The sequence below is a fragment of the Mastigoproctus giganteus genome, chromosome 8, assembly GCF_048544385.1.
Source record: "Mastigoproctus giganteus isolate SK-2022 chromosome 8, ASM4854438v1, whole genome shotgun sequence".
In the NCBI taxonomy this organism is placed as follows: domain Eukaryota; kingdom Metazoa; phylum Arthropoda; class Arachnida; order Uropygi; family Thelyphonidae; genus Mastigoproctus; species Mastigoproctus giganteus.
Window position 1 is genome coordinate 197617033 of NC_143582.1, and position 16853 is coordinate 197633885.

General features: G+C 37.5%; 1 protein-coding gene across 6 annotated transcripts in view; it reads left to right on the forward strand.

The window, feature by feature from the left end:
• Positions 1–16853, forward strand: part of LOC150082152 (uncharacterized) — a 217012-nt gene that overhangs the window by 182671 nt on the left and 17488 nt on the right. For all 6 annotated transcript variants that reach the window (XM_090379139.1, XM_090379141.1, XM_090379140.1 and 3 more), the window contains one exon: positions 3768–3895. In XM_090379139.1, coding sequence (XP_090235265.1) covers positions 3768–3895 — 128 coding nt within the window. The remainder of the gene's footprint in view (positions 1–3767; positions 3896–16853) is intronic.

A 16853-nucleotide genomic window follows, 5' to 3' on the forward strand; every position in this document is an offset into this window, starting at 1 on the left:
AATGTTCTCATAATAATAAAATAAAATAAATTTTCTGTTTATACTCCGGCACGACAACCAAGTCAGTAGAGTTCACAATAAATCGTCGATACAAATATTTATCGTATTTAGTAGTCACGGGCTTTAACCCTGGTCCACTCAAGGAATGCGTGCTATGTATGCACTCTCGCTCATGACCACTTGGCTACGTCAGGCCTTTTGCTTTGGAACAAAAAAGTTCAGGTGACATCTGAAGAATACAGTGAAAGAAACAAAACTGTGACCTATTTTGGGCTAAAAATTGGAGAGAGGGGGTGAGGTATACATTATTATGTAAGAGAATCAAACTGATCCACATATTTCAGTGTCACAGTGAAAATATTTATGAGTACTTGCTGTGGAACATTTGTAAAAGTTGTAATTAAGAGTTACACATATCCGGACAAATTTGTGGAATATCAGACATGGTATTATCATTCAGATATAAGGGATTTAGAATTTCTTATGAACTTGCAAATATAAGGGTCATTCCTATGTGCTTTGTGGCACTGGAACAAGTAGGCTGTGCTTTTTAGTAAATGAATTTCATCTGTGAAGAGCCATTAGTCAATTAACACCGGCATCTGTTGTTTATAGCATTCTAACATTAACAGATTCATTCGAATGAGATTCAGTATCTGCACCACTTGTATAGAATTTTTTATTTCTATTCAATGCATCAGCTTCAACATACTGTCCGTCCCCTGTACCTTTTTCAATCCTGAAGTCCCAGGCTATGAATCCATTATAACAACCCTTTAGGGTAAAATTTTATAGGAAAACACTTTATGCACAAAATTTTATCAGTAGACACACTCTTAAGGGTGATGTTTTGTTTTTCACAAACTAAAGAATTCAAATTTGGAAAGCATATTCCTCAAAATTTTTTACCCTCATTGTAAAAAATACTGAACTAGATAAAAATAACTTCAACATAAGCAAAGAATATATGAAAGTGTGAACCAAGTATGCAGCTTTTGTAGCACTCTCTTGACATTGTGATTGATACCATGGAAAATCTCGGCCCTCATGAAATAGTCTGTTGTTTCATTCGTTGTGTGCTGATAAAACTCAGTTCATTTCTTGTGCTATTCCTTTTACAGCACTCATTTGTTGACTGCAATTGAATGGTTGCATATATGCATTGAGGCACAAAAATTGCATTTCATTTGAGCAGTGATCATATTGAGAAGCACATAAAATCTAAGGCAGTGCAGTGTTGAGTCAGTTTGTGTTTGGTATGACATAAACACCTGGGAAACAAAAATGAGGAGTATATTATAGGCTTAATGATTGTGATGAGTATAACAAACAGCTGTACAAAGAAATAAAGTGGGGCCTTAAGTCAGAATGTGTTGTTATGGGGGACTATCTTTGACTAGATCCTGGGGTTGGATACTCACACAGTAGCAAGAATTTTGTGGATTTGTTGGATTATTGTTGTTCAACAGGGAAAGCAATAGGCTTGATCTGATTATCAGCAGTGACTCTTCATGCATTAAGAAGCAGTAGGTAAAAGATCCACAATGTGCAGTAATCACAACATTGGATTTATTTAAAGATGTAACTATAATCAAAGGCAAGGGAAGGGCTTTTGCTTTCATAAAGGTGACTACAGTAGTCTTGGACAGTTTTTAAATTCTGTGCAGTAGGACAGACTGGTGAAATTACCAACACCAAATTGTAAATGGGGAGCATTCAGGAATGAATAGTAGAAGCCACTAGGCTTTTTATACGAAGAGACACTGTTCAAGGCTTAGACCTAATGGATGTCAGATGAACTGATGAGATTTGTGGCAGAGGGAAAAAAAACAAAAAAAAAAAAAAAAAAAAAAACATGAGCATATTTAAATTATTAGGTGATACAGAATGCTTACAGCAGATATAAACTAGTCTGCAATTAAGTCACAAAAGAGGTTAGGCAAGTTAAGGCAGATTATGAGACTGTCAAAGAACGCAACGAACAGAAGCAAAGATGTCATTGGTCTGCTAGGTATGACTGGTTTAATTGTTGATGATCCTGCTCAGTTGCTCACAAACTAAATAGGTATTTTGCATCTGCATTCATACATGAAGTATTTTTTTAGAGGTGAGGAACTGTCAAATTCTAACAGGGAACTGAATGATTGATAACCAAGAGGAAAGTGAAAGAGAAATTGTTGAAGCTAAAGATGAAAAAGGCACTTGGGACAGATGGGCTCTATCCAGTCGTACTAAAGGAGCCAGAAATAGAGCTAATAAACCCTTAGTCATGATTATGAGAGCATTCTTGGATTCAGGTTCTTAACTTTCTCGGGAGATTTCTGTAGTACTCTCCAATGATGCTGTTGCCTTTTGTATAATAATCTGTAAGAAAATACCTTTATAGTCCCAGATGACTGATAATGTGACCTTGGCAAACAGCTGAACTTGTTGAACCTTGACTTTTATTGGGGTTGGTGATGAATGTTTCCATTTTTTGCTCATCTCTTGTATCATAGTAATGTACACAGCATTTGTCCTTCATCACAATTCAGTCTAAAAAATCAACATTCTCTCTGCAAAGTCCCAACAGTTGTGCCGGACACCCTTTCCTGTGGAGTTTTTGAGGTATTACCAGCAATCTCAGAATAAGTTGGGCTCCCACCTTAGAAATATGCAGGAATGCATGCATTGTGGTGCAGATAGATCCATGGCTAATGCTCACTTCATTTACTTTAAAATTTATAGTCAATGTCTGTCTGAGATGAGATTTGCCGCCTCCGTAGCCAGGTGGGCAGGAGCAATAGTGCATAGCACACGCTTCTTGATTAGACCAAGATTCGAGCCTGTGACCACCAAATATGGAGGGTGCGGAAGGTCAGGGAATGACCACCGCATATCCTCAGCCCGAACAAAGGGTGAGGGTTGGCGTCAGGAAGGCCATCCGGCCGTAAAAATTGCATGCCAAAATAATGGAAACGCTGACCCCATATAATAATGGGGAAAAAACGTTACAATAGAGCATCAAATGATGCCGGGCGTCATCATGTATTAGACAGTGAAGAACATGCACAAGGTTGGTGAACGTTAAATGGAAGGAACACATGGGTTACTGGGCAGAATCAGACACTTGCTGTTGACAATGTAGAGTGTATGTGGGATGCATTGCAAGACAACTGCCTCCATACCGTTCAGTTTGTAAATATTTTAGTCCTGCTCTTTCGGGTGCAACAATATTCCTCATGCATTATGGAACCCCGAGCAAAAGGCACTTTTCCTAAGTGACCTATATAAATGTATGTAAATAATTACATAGTGATATTTATTCGAGAGGGATGTGGGTCACGTGGTACAAGTGGGTGGGGCAATTACACTGCTTCAAATGCACAGGTAAATAATTACATAGGTCATTTCCTGTTTAGATATTGATCAGTGGATTTCGACAAGTGTGTCTTTTTCATAGAAAAGACTTGGACTTACTCCATCATACCTATACATGTTGCGTAGAAAAGTGTGCATGGGGTTGGCGAGCAAATCAAGCAGAGGGCAAAGCTCCCTAGTTTACATTAGTTTTGAAAATCAGCATGGGAGAGTGTGGCCCATTTAAAAAGATTCATGAACTTCCAAATTCCTCTAAAGAAACATGCCTCCAAAAGGGTTGTGATCATCTCCTAAACAAGTGAGCTTAAATTAGAAATGCTTTGTTAACAGTTTGAAATATATAATTCAAAACGTATTTAGTAAATGCTTAAATTATATAATCATACTTTTCTCTAAATATACTGTAGGTAAATGCCGAATGCTATAGGTGCCGCCGTACTGGTCACTGGGCCAGAGATTGTCCTGAACTTGAACGAGATCGCTATAATGCAAGAAGATATGTTTCTGATTCAAGATCCAGACCAAGAAGATATAAGTAAGTGTCAAAGTTATAATTTGCAATCAAAGCATTAAACTAGTTTGCTTCTCCCATGATTTGTTTTAATTCTAAATAGTAAGTGAACATTTTTTGTTTACATAAAAAAAAAAGTAATGCTGGTATAGTTTCAGAAGGATTGATAGCTTGAATAAGAAATTCAGTTCATTCATTATTCCATACTTTGTAATACTAATTGCAATCTACAGAATTGATTGTGATTAGTATTATAATAATTGCATATTAATATTTGAAGTCCGATAACTGAATCATTACTAATATTAATTAATGATTTGGTAAATTTAAATGGAAGCTACTGATAGTTTAATTTTTACACACACACACATGCACGCACGCTCGCTCGCTCTCTCTCTCTCTCATGCGCGCGCACACACACTGACAGTGAAAACATTATGACCACTTACATAATAATGGATATACCTTCTCTTGCTGTCAGTACCACTGCTACATGGTGAGGCATGTACTCTATAAGGCCTCTGAACGTTGCAGAAAGTATGTACCACGTCTGCAGTATTACTTCCTGTAGATCTGTGGTGAAGGATCCAAATGCCAGATCTGTTCATCTACATAATCCCACAGATGTTCAGTGGGATTCATATCTTTTGAATTCAGCAGCCATGGTGCCACCTGGAAGTAACTTTTGTGTTCAGTGAACCAGTCTCGGATAATATCAGCAACAGCAGAATGCATTATCCTGCTTGGAAACACCTGTGCCATTCAGTGAGACATGAAGGGCGTGCAGTCTAGAGGTATGCGGGCTCCACGAGATTCCCTGGATCAAAGCACTGCCGCCACCTGCCTGTATCTGTTAACATTGGGGTGATTCCTCTTCACAGTTTGTTGCTGTGGAAAGGGCAACTTTTTGACAGTTGTCAGTTGTGCCATTCGTGCCATTCAATGCAAACTTTGGGCATTTTGGTGATGGGTGCCTTAATTGAGTCCTACTCCAGTGATCCACACAGAAGGGTTTGTTGGATGGTCTTGGAAACACTGCTAGTCATCCCCTGGTTAAAGCCTATAGTCAGTTCTGCCATTCTCCATCTATCGAGGAGACATGGGCCAGTTACTGCTGCTCTATTCACTCTAGGAACACCTTAACTACAACACTTCGTGAACAGCGCACAATATTCACATTTCTGTAATACTGCCACCCTTCAACTCCTGGTATGTGAATTACTCCCACTCTCATCTTTGCTTCCAACTAACTGACACAATGCAGGTTCTACTAGCTCGTTTAACTTCTAAACTTGCGAATGCTTTTGATAAGAACATGAGCCCCATCACCTGTTCTATCTTTCCTAACCTTCCTATCAGGGTGTGCTATGTGTGGTGCCCACCCACAGAATTGCAATGTCACCGATATTATATTTTTACTCCCCCCCTTCAAAAACCCCTGATTATTGTTGGCTTCATGTAATTCCTAAAATTAAATCCAGTATACATTTCACAAAGAGAAGTTTCAGCACGTAAACATCATATCATATTCGCATTAATGACCAAGGTGTGCTGTCACAAATACATACCTTTTGATGAGCCCTCTAAACAGACATACTTAGCCTTCCAGTTGTTTTAAACAGTCCAGAAGGCGTGGCAGGGTGTGTGCTGAGACAACAGCACCCAGAAGTAGTTAGTGGTTGTGATTGGCTATTGTGTGAAGCAATCCAATTCAACTTTGTCACTTGTCGTGAGTTGCTGTTTTTGTTTTCTGAGTTTCGTCTGTTTTGCGTTCATAAAGTGTGCACCGACGTGTTTATGACACTGATTTAGACAAATTTTTAATATATATTTATGATTTTTTTAGATATAATTTTTAACTTTTTTTTGTTCATATTTACAGTGTTGACGATGTACTGAATGTCCCATTTTCTGCCAGAGCTTTTGCAGATGGTATGAACATAGTCATCGAAGGCAAGCCTAATCCTCCTCATCCAAATTTACTATGCAAGCACAAAGATGCAAAAACTGAGTTCATGAGACATTTCTCTGTTTCCCAATACGATTGGGAAACAGAGAAATGTCTCATGAACTCAGTTTTTGCATCTTTGTGCTTGCATAGTAAATTTGGATGAGGAGGATTAGGCTTGCCTTCGATGACTGTTGACGAATGACTTCGATGACGAATACTGTTGGCCTTTATTATTCTCCAAGGAGAAATGTGTTTGGAATAAGTACATGTAGTCTGATCTTAATCCTTTAACCGCAGTGCAAAAACATGAGTGCTCCCAACCATGTGTTCAGTCATTTTTAAATCTTAAGCTGTTTGAAAACAAAGAATTGACACTCTCATTGACAGCCAAAGAAAAATTGAAATTAACCATCATTATGAAGAAGTAAAGAAAAATAGAGACATTTTAAAAAGATTAATTGATGCTGTATGTTATTTGGCTAAGCAAGAGCTTCCTCTGAGAGGTCATGATGAGTCTGAAGATTCAGCTAAGGAGGGAATTATATAGAATTTTTAAATGTGCTCTGGGAGTATGATCCTCTTTTAGACAGTCATTTAAAGGCTTTGATTGTATTTCGAGGAAATTCTTCCACAGTACAAAATGATATCATTAATGCTATATCTGATGTGATTAAAGATGCTATAAAGAAAGAAATTTCTTCTGCTACATTTGTGACCGTTCTTCTGGATGAAACTGCTGATGTCATGTCAAAATTGCAGCTATCAACTGTTTTCCGTTTTGTCCATAATGGGCAAACACGATAGGTTCATTGGATTTACAGACATAAGTGATGATAGAACATTTAGTAGTTTTTATAAACATGTTGTAAACAGAGTTGAGGAATTTAATATTAAGGACAAGTTGGTCGGCCAAACTTATATGGTGCCTGTGTTCATGAGTGGGTGTATTAATGGGTTGCAGTGTAAACTTTAGCAATATTTAGAATTGCTATGCCTACATTTTGAACTTATTTCTGAAGCAAAGCCTCTCGAATATTGAGGAATTTAGATTTTTTTTTCCAAACTATCAATGGATCGGCAGCATATTTTTCTCAATCATTGAAAAGAGTAAATGCTTTGCAAGATTTTGTTGCTAAAAAATTAGCCTCCGTCGCACCAACAAGATGGAACTTTACTTCCCGTTTAAAAACACAGTAAAACGTCACAGAATTCAACTTACTGAATTTTCTGAACACATTGTGGAGAAATCTGGGGAATGGGATGTAGATGCTGTAATCAAAGCTTGTGGTTTTTTGTATTTCTTGCAAGATTTTCAAACAATTTTGTTACTAGAAATTTTTTCTTTTTTATTTGGCTATACTGATGTCTTGAATAATATATTGCAAACTTCATCATGTGACATATTGTACTGTTATGAAAAGGTGCATGATACTGTGAAACAGCTTAGGAATGACAAGGAACATGGATTTGATGATATTTGGGTTTCTGCAGAGGAAGAGCATACGGTTGAGGAGACGAATCCTAAAAGATGAAAAGGATTTGAAGAAGAGAAGAGTGCGTGCCTTCGATTATTAGTAATGGTGACATGGTGCAAGGAAGCCTATGGCTTATGCTGCACCAGCCAAAAAATAATAATAAATAAATAAATAATAAAATAAAATAACAAAAAAAATCTTAAAAAAATAATAAGAATAAAAACAAATTAATAAGAGAAAAGAAAATGGACAATCTATGCATTTCCCTCCTCCCTTAGGTAAATATTCAGTTGACCTTTGAATTTCCCCAGACTGTCAGCCTCTACCACCCATGTAGTTAACTTATTCCAGTAATTTATAACTCACTGGCTAAAATAAAACTTCCTGCAATCCAGTCTAAACAACTCCCCCCCCCCCCTCCTTAACTGAAATTATGGCCCCTAGTTCTAGAATCATTTATAACCGTGAAAATTTGTCCTTATTCATTTTGCTTATGCCTCTCAGAGCAACCCACATATTCGAAGTCTTTTTTCATATGGACCCCCTTTTGCTGAACTCACCAGAGGCAAGTTACCCATCTTTGGACCCTTTCAAGAAGAACATTCTTTCTTTAGGAGCAGTCTACATACTTGAACACAGTATTCCAATTGTGGTCTAACAATAGCCTTATATAATGGTATTATGACATCCTTATCTCTACAAGCGATTGTTCGATAAATCATCGATAGGACACCACTGACCCTCCTTGCAACCAGTCTAAAATGCTTGGAGACTTCATATCTGACCGTATCGTAATGCCCAAGTCCCTTTCCTCCGCTACCTGTTTTAGTTCAACTCCGCCAAGTGTATAAATTATTTTGGGGTTACTGTTCCCCAGGTATAATACTTTACACTTTGTTCGATTAAAGCATAGCTGCCATTTTTCTGACCATCTCTGAAGTCAATCTAGGTCATTCTGAAGAAGCTCTGCTTGGCGGCAATCATTAACTACTCTACCAATCTTTACATCATCTACAAATTTAGACATCACGCCCTCTATCCCTTCATCGATGTCATTTATGAAAACCAAAAACAACAGTGTTCCTAATACTGATCCTTGGGGAACTCCACTTCTTACATCAACCCAATCTGAGGGATAACCATTTATCACAACCCTCTGCCTCCTGCCCTGAAGTCACCCTGCTATCCATCTAAGGATTTTCCCTGTGATTCTAGCCTATAAAGTAACCGCTTATGTGGGACTGAGTCAAATGCTTTGCTGAAATCAAAATAAACAACGTTGAAATTATTCCCTGAGTCCAGCTCTTGAGTGAGCCTGTGAAAATAGCTAATCAGATTAGTTAAATATGATTTTCCCTTTACAAAACCATGCTGAGTATCCTCCAGAATTCCATTTCTATCTAAGTGAATTCACCCTTGATCATTGTCCTTGACCATGATTTTCCCTACTACTGACTGACCGGCTTGTAATTTCCCACTTCACTCTTAGAACTGCCCTTATGTATTGGAGATACATTGGAACTTTTCCAATCCAACGGAATCACTGCCGAGTCCAGTGATGCTATCATTATTATCCTCAATGGTTCAATGCAGTCATTTGCTGCCTCCCTTAAGATTATAGGGTAAATGCCATCAACCCCAGGAGCCTTACTGGCCTGTAGACTTAAGTTTTTTCATTACATAAACGTGTGAAATTTCAACTTCACTCCAATAATTTCTCATTGGCGTGAAGGGTTTTCCTTCTGTAAATGTCGATGCAAAATAACTGTTGAGTTCTTCCGCAACTTCAGCTGGGGTATCTAATACTATCCCACATCCATTAAATAAGGGTCCGATCTGGTTTGACCTTCTCTTCTTTGCATTTATATAAGTGAAGAATTCCTTATCCTCCCTCTTTGCCAGTAATTTCTCATAATCTGCCTTTGCCGGCCTAACCCTTTCAGTGGCATTGTGACAGATCTATTTGTAGCTGTTGTGGGCTTCAGTACTTTTTATTGCTCTGTAACTTTTCCATGCCTCTTTTTCTGCTCAAGCAATTGGGCAACTTCATTATTCATCCCATTTGGAATCCTCCTCGTGGAGTATTTTTTTAAAGGTATACCATAATTCAATTGTATTTGTTCTCTGTGAGATATCTACCCAGTTAATACTGGCCATGTAGCACCTTAAGGCATTGTAATTTGGTGCCTCTGTAGCCAGATGGGCAGGAGCAACAGTGCGTAGCACACGCTTCTTGATTAGACCGGGGTTCGAGCCCGTGACCACCAAATACTGTGGATGCGGAAAAGTCAGGAAATGACCACCACATATCCCCGGAGCAATATGCCTTTGTTGCTAATGCTCCTAAAAACCAAATAATAACAACAACAGCATTGTAATTTCCTTTCCTGAAATTATAACCCATTCCTTTGCCTTTAACTACTTCTACCTCTCTCTCTTCATCATCCACTGTAGAATTCCGTGATCACTTCCTGCTACTGGTTCCTGTACTGTCAGTCCTATTATGTCATCTGGTTCATGGATGATGATGAGGTCTAGAGCAGTGGTTTTCAACCTTTTTTTAATAACGGCACCCCCCTAAGTAATTTTACTTAAAAAGGGAGTAAAGCATACATCAGAGGCAACAAAAAGCATTTTCCTCTACATGACGCTTGAGATATAAACTTAAGTGAGAATAATAATTTAAAAAAAAAAAAAAAAAAAATTGCCAGCAGCATGGCAAGACAGAAGAGCAAAAAATTTTGAAATTATACGTAACGATCAAACCAACAATGATGGAAGAGAATAAAATTATTGCAGCCGAAACTCTCGAAGATAACTTAGAAAGTCCAAATACAACGATAATAAAATATAATCAATTAAATTTTGAATAGCCAATTAAATGAAATTTAACGGTGCCCCCTCTGACGTGTGAAATATCACGAGCAGAGATGTGAACAACTACAATAAAATAAAACAAAAACAGAAATAGACTGACCATTATGCCCCATCTCAACAGAGGACCACAAGGCCAATAATGGTCAAGGAATCGCTGCATTTCGATCGCTAGACAAATCGCTGCAAAGGCGAATCGATCGAAAGATCGGTCTGCCATCCGATCCTCAGATTGAACTGCCAATGCAGAGGACTTGAATAGCGGTGGTCCTGATGCAGCGAAAATTAAAAATAGGACAGATACAAGCACTCAAATGCAAAGCCACACCACTGACAAAAGTAATCTTAACCAGATTATATAGGCAAAACGTGAACTATATATATATATATATATATATATATATATATATTGAACTATATATATATATATATACATATATGAAGTAAAACATGAACTATATATATGATATTAATTACAATAATATAATTTTATTCTTTATACAGAGGTACTAAGTAAACATCACTTATAGATCACGACAAAATTAAAAAGTTACTGTACACCTTTTTATAATGAATTAAAAAATAATAAGTTTAAGTAACTTAAACCCAAATTACATGGCACCCCTGGAATGTTGTTGCGGCACCCCGGTTGAAAACCACTTGTCTAGAATATTCTTTTCCCTAGTACTTTCCCTGACATGTCGATACAAATAGCAATCATCTAATTGATTTAAAAATTTTGTCCCCCATGTGAGGTTTCCTTTCCATTTGCTCCAATCAATTAGAGGCAAATTGAAATCACCCAATGGACTTACTGATCCATTCCATTTGCATATAGAGGCTCTCATCATCTTCACAATCACCTGGGTAGATTACTCCCACTCTCATTATACCTTTGCTTCCAACTATTTCACACCATACAGATTCTAGCATGCGAAACGTCTGAATCCTTGAAAGCTTTCATCGCATTCAGGCATACTTTTGATAAGAAGCATGACCCCATCATACCTTCTATCTTCCCTGTCCTACCTAAATACATTATATATACCGTACTGCAACTCCTCATCCCTTATCTCCAGATGGCACCATGTTTCTATAAGCTCTTTTATGTCAGCATTACTTGTCCTAACCAGCAGTTCAAATTCACTCATTTTATTGACGATACTTCTGACATTACTGTATAAATAATTAAGACTTAAGTGTTCTTGTATAGTTAACTACCCTGACACACCCCTTAAACTTATTTAAGGGGTGAAGGATCTTCCCTGGCATTTGCTACCCACTCATTTGAAACGTTTTTGTCCTTAGAACAAAAAATACTCTTGAGTATGTGCAAGAGTTAATTTTACCAATACTATCAGATAAACATGTATCTATATTACCCTTGTCGCCCCAAACTAGGAGTTTCCCTGAATCTTTAAGGTATCCTGAATAATACTTGCAAAAACTTTTGCGCCACCTTTGATTAAATATATTCCATTTCTACAAAACAGATTCCTTCTACGTACAAGTGCAGGCCACGCTGATAGAAATTTTCCCCCAAAAGCCTTATAGAGTCCATCAAGTCTTAAGTTAGTCCACAAGGCTTTCTGCATATAATCCCTCCTATCTTGCCTGGGCAGAATTGCAGACACATAGACATTGTGTCTAACTCCAACATTTCTTCAGTATGCTCCTATATTTGTGTAACAAATCGTCAGATCGTGTATGCTTATACCAGGAAATAGTCAACCGCATGTGCTTGGAGATGAAGAAAGATACTCTCCACTTTTGAAACTTGAATTTTTTCAACTCCTTTGTAGCAAAATATATGATCAGTATCCAAAAACTTTTCCTGGTGATATTCTAGAAAAATCAAATGGATTTATACGGACAAGTTTTTGACTACGTTTGCTTGAAAAATGAACTAATGGTACTCTTTTTCTTTTGCTGAATTTGCAAGGAAACCAGCGCATCACCTATTAAAATTCATGCAAGAAAATCAGCTTCGGGTTGCATTCAAGGAAATTTATAAATTAGCAGAATTTATCTTGATGATTCCGGATTCTTCTGCTACAGTCAAGTGTTTTCTTTTTCAGCTATGAAGAGAATACATATGTGTTATAGAGGAACACAAATGCAGGAAAGGTTATGTGGCCTAGGTTTACTCGCCATCGAAAAGACATTGCTGGTGGGACTGAAGAAAAGACCTTCATTTTATGATGATGTGCTAACACAATTCCTAAGGCAAAGCAGGAGTTTGGAACTGATGTATAAATAAATAAGTAAAATGAGTTTTTTAAGCCTTTCTTTGATTCAATCCTGAAAAATCCTCTTGCTCGGATTACAAACCAGAGGGGGCATGGATTCAAACTGAAGAAAGACAGTTATAGAATAGATGTGTGGAAGTTTGCCTTTAGCCAGCTGGTAGTTGATAGCTGGAACAAACATCCATCCGTTGTTGTGGAAGTTGATAGCTTAAATAAATACAAGGAAGAATTGGACAAACATTTGGAATGAATGGATCAGTGAAGTGGGAAGGGGTTTTTTTTTTTTTTTTTGGATGATGCTGTATAAGCTTGCTTTCGTGCATCATGTGCCTCTACTAATGCTAATGCTTAAAAATCATATTTTCCCAAGTGATTACTTTTTCAGATTTTTGTGCATATTATATGGTTGTACTTAAAAGTCGTAACAAAATACGGATAATTCATTCCTCACTCTAGTATTTGCCAATGATATTCTAATCTTCTCACTATGAAGCAATAGGAAGGAGCGTATGATGAGAGCCTTGTCAATCAATTCGGGATTGCAGCAAGGCTCATGGTGTCTAATTTTTCTACAAGCTCTTTGTTAACAAGCGTGGTCTGTGTTTGTTAACAGGAGAGATTGCTTCTTTAGGGATGGGATACATTTAAATAGAAGGGGTGCAAGAGTGTTTGCTGATGCTATCAAAGCAGCGTTAGGTTGGTTGGAAAACTACTAGCTTGGGGGGGATTCACACACTAAAGGGTTAAATGTAGCCACAGGCTACATGGTGGGGTGCTTGGGGTTTCAAGGACTGGTGAGAGACGTCATGAAACAAATAAATATATGGGCTGTGAAGGTGATTCTTGCACTGCTTCTATTAGAATGAGCAGTGACCTGGTTAGTGGGGTGCTGGGGGTTTCAAGGACTGGTGGGAGACATCATGAAACAAATAAATACATGGGCTGTGTTAGGGTAACTAAGAATAAAAGTAGGTGTATGTATACTTGCATGTACACCAATTCTAGAAGTGTAGTAAATAAATTTGATGAAATACTGGTCAAGACATCTAAGGTGGATATTGTTGGGATATTAGAGATGTGGTGTCACAAATATTAGGAATGCAGAATTGGAATTTGTGGAGTGCAATGTGTACAGAAAAGATAGGAAGGGAGGAGGGGTTATGCTGTTAATTAATAAAACATAAAATCTAAGGAAGTGCATCCAGTTGACATAGATGGACAGTGCAATGTTGAGTCAGTTTGGTGTGGACAATTGTATGAAGAAATAGAATGGGGCAGTAAATTAGATGGTGTTATAATGGGGAATTTTAACTTTCCAGATATCGACTGGAATTTGTGGGTTGGTCACTCACACACTAGCAAGGCTTTTGTGGATTTATTGGATGATTGTTTTTTACAGCAGCATGTCCAAGAGGGAGTAATACTCTTGATCTGGTTATCAACAGTGATTATTCGTGCATTAAGAATTTGCAGATAAAGTAACCAGTAGATGGCAGTGATTGCAGTATACTGATGCAGGATTTACTTAAAGATATAATTACCATCAGGGGGTAAAGGGAATGGTTTTTACTTCTGTAAAGGTGACTACAGTGGTCTCAGACAGTTTTTAAATTCTGTACAGTGGGACCAACTGACAGAAAATTCTAAGTGGGAAGCATTAAAGGAATTAATCATGGAAGCTACTAGGCTTTTCATACCGATTAAGAAATATTTCTCTAGGTTTAGGCCTAAATGGATGTCAGGTGAACTAATGAGACTTGTGGCAGAAGAAAAATGCATGGGATGCATATAAAGTATCAGGCTACACACAGAAGCCTATGAGAGATATAAGCTGGTCTGTAATCAAGTCTCAAAGGAGGTTAGGAATAGAGTAAAAAAATATGTGGCGGTCCTAACATCTTGAAACTTTATTAGACAGTTGGACAGACAACTTTAGTAGTCAAGACCTGCTAATTTTCATAAAATCAGACAATTGCTAATAATTTATTGTAATTTTTCCTTGTAGAGGATCTGCGATCTCATTATGGATTTAAAATAAACTTTGTGGATTTTTTGAAAGGGGCTATTTTTGGAAATTTTAAAGGAATATTATATATTTTATTTTAAGGCAGAAGAATACTCTTGCCTGGGGTTTTCTTCAGGGACGACATTCAGGTGTTGAAATTGCAATTATATAGGAGGACAAAATCCTAAATCCTTGCATAGGGAGTAATTGTAGGCATAAAGGGAGATGATGTCCTAAAGCCTGATGGAGGCTTTTCGTTAATATCATCTTCAAAGGAGGGTAAATACGTGTCGAGGCAGTCTTTTATAGCCCGGGCATGTTCCGTTCCATTGCTGTATTTTAAAAGCGTGGTGGGGGGTTGAGTCGGAAAAGGTGAAGTAGGGTGGGGGAAAGGAAAAATTTCCTGCCTCACCGTATCACACTTGTAGTTTGGGAATTTGGAAATTGTAGATGTTTTTTTTTTTTTTTTGGCGAAAAAAAGGTAAGAAAGGGGTTTCACTTGGAATTCCAGGTGCGTGACTACCTGTCCCCATTAGTAGAGGTCCTGGATTTGGGATGGGGGTTATTGTGTTCTGTTGCTAAAGTTGAACTTATAGGATATTGGTTTTAGGTCCCATTCTTCAGAGGTTATTATTGGTCTATGTATGTTTATTGATCTGTTTGTTGATCTCATTGCTAGTGTCTCACTGGTTTATAATTTCAATTTTGTGTCTTGTTTGTCAATTATTATCGCGTTTTCGAAGGAGGGGTAATGTCCTGTGTCTAAGTGGTGAGCTACCAATTCGAAACTATTTTTTTTTTTTTTCTCGTTTGGTCTCTTTTTTTTTTCTTTGTTATTTGCAGCTACTTTTAAACTGCTTTTATGTTTTTGGATTTTTGTATGTAGCGATGTTCTCGTGCTACCTATATATATGCAATCACAATCCATTGCGCAGGGGATTGCATAAACCACGTTTGTTTGCTGTTTGAAATCTATTGTTTTTTTTTTTTTTTTTTTTTTTTTGTTGATAGCTGAGCTTTTTAGGTATGTCCATAGTTTCTTGGAGTTGCCAAAGGCTAGATTTACTCTGGAATCTTTGAAGATTTTTTTCAATGGTTGTTGGTACATTCCAATGTACAGGAACCCTATCCATTGTTTTTTTTTTTTTTTTTTGGCACTACAATAAATTATTGCATTTGTCCTATTTTACGAAAATTAGCAGGTCTCGACTACTCAAGTTATCTGTCCAACAGGAAGTTAGGTAAGTGACGGCAGATTACGAGAAATCTTTGGCAGGAGATGCTAAGAAAAACAGCGAGAACTTCTTTAGTTATATAAACTCTAGAAGAAAGGGGATGAATCAGATTGGCCCACTTGATATTGATGGTTCGACTGTTGATGATCCTGCTTGGATAGCTGACAATCTGAATGAGTATTTTGCATCTACATTCACACATGAGGAGTTATTAAGGGAGGAGAATGCCAGAAGTTTATCAAACTGTTTAACAGTCAGCTTAATGATTTTGTAATAACTGAGAGCAAAGTGGAGGAGAAATTGTTGAAGTTAAAGATATAAGAAAGGCACCTGGGGTGGATGGAATCTATCCAGTTATATTAAAGGAGGCGGCAAAGGAAGTAAGAAAACCCTTAGCCATAATTATGAGAGCATTACTGGAGATATCAAATGTATCCCCAATTCACAAAGGGTGACATGAGTAATTACAGACCAATTAGTTTAACTTCTGTTCCGGGTAAAATAATGGAGTCACTGGTTAAAGATGCATTGCAGGATCATCTAGACAAGACTGCAGCAAAAATTCAGACAAGGCATGGGTTTGTTAAGGGAAAGTCTTGTCTGAAAAATTCGATTGGATACTGTGATGTGGTTACAAAGGAACTGGATGCAAAAAATTATTTTGATATCATATACTTGGATTTCAGGAAAGCTTTTGACACCGTTGCACATGAAAGATTACTGTACAAATTGGAACAGTATGATGTTAAGGGTAAGTTGCTACAATGGATAAAAGGGTGGTTGAGTGTATTAGAAGACAAGTGTTGATCAATGGATGCTGCTCTTCGGGGACTGATGTTATTAGTGGAGTCCCACAGGGTTTGGTGTTAGGTCCACTGTTGTTTTGTATATTTATCAATGATATTGTTGAAGGTATATCAGGCTTAATGTTGAAGTTTGCAGATTGCTAGGGTTTGTTAATGGCAGTATGCTTCTACAACAGGATCTAGAAAATTTGGGCAGATGGGCTGAGAAGTGGCAACTGAAGTTTAACATTAACAAATGCAAAGTACTGCATATGTGTAGAAGTAACCCCAGAGAAACGTACTAACTGTGTGGTACTACACTTTGCTAGAGCAGGTCATGGCGTATTATCAATGATATACAGGAATTTTGCTAGCAGGGAAATGGAGGTGATTATCCCTTTGTGTAGG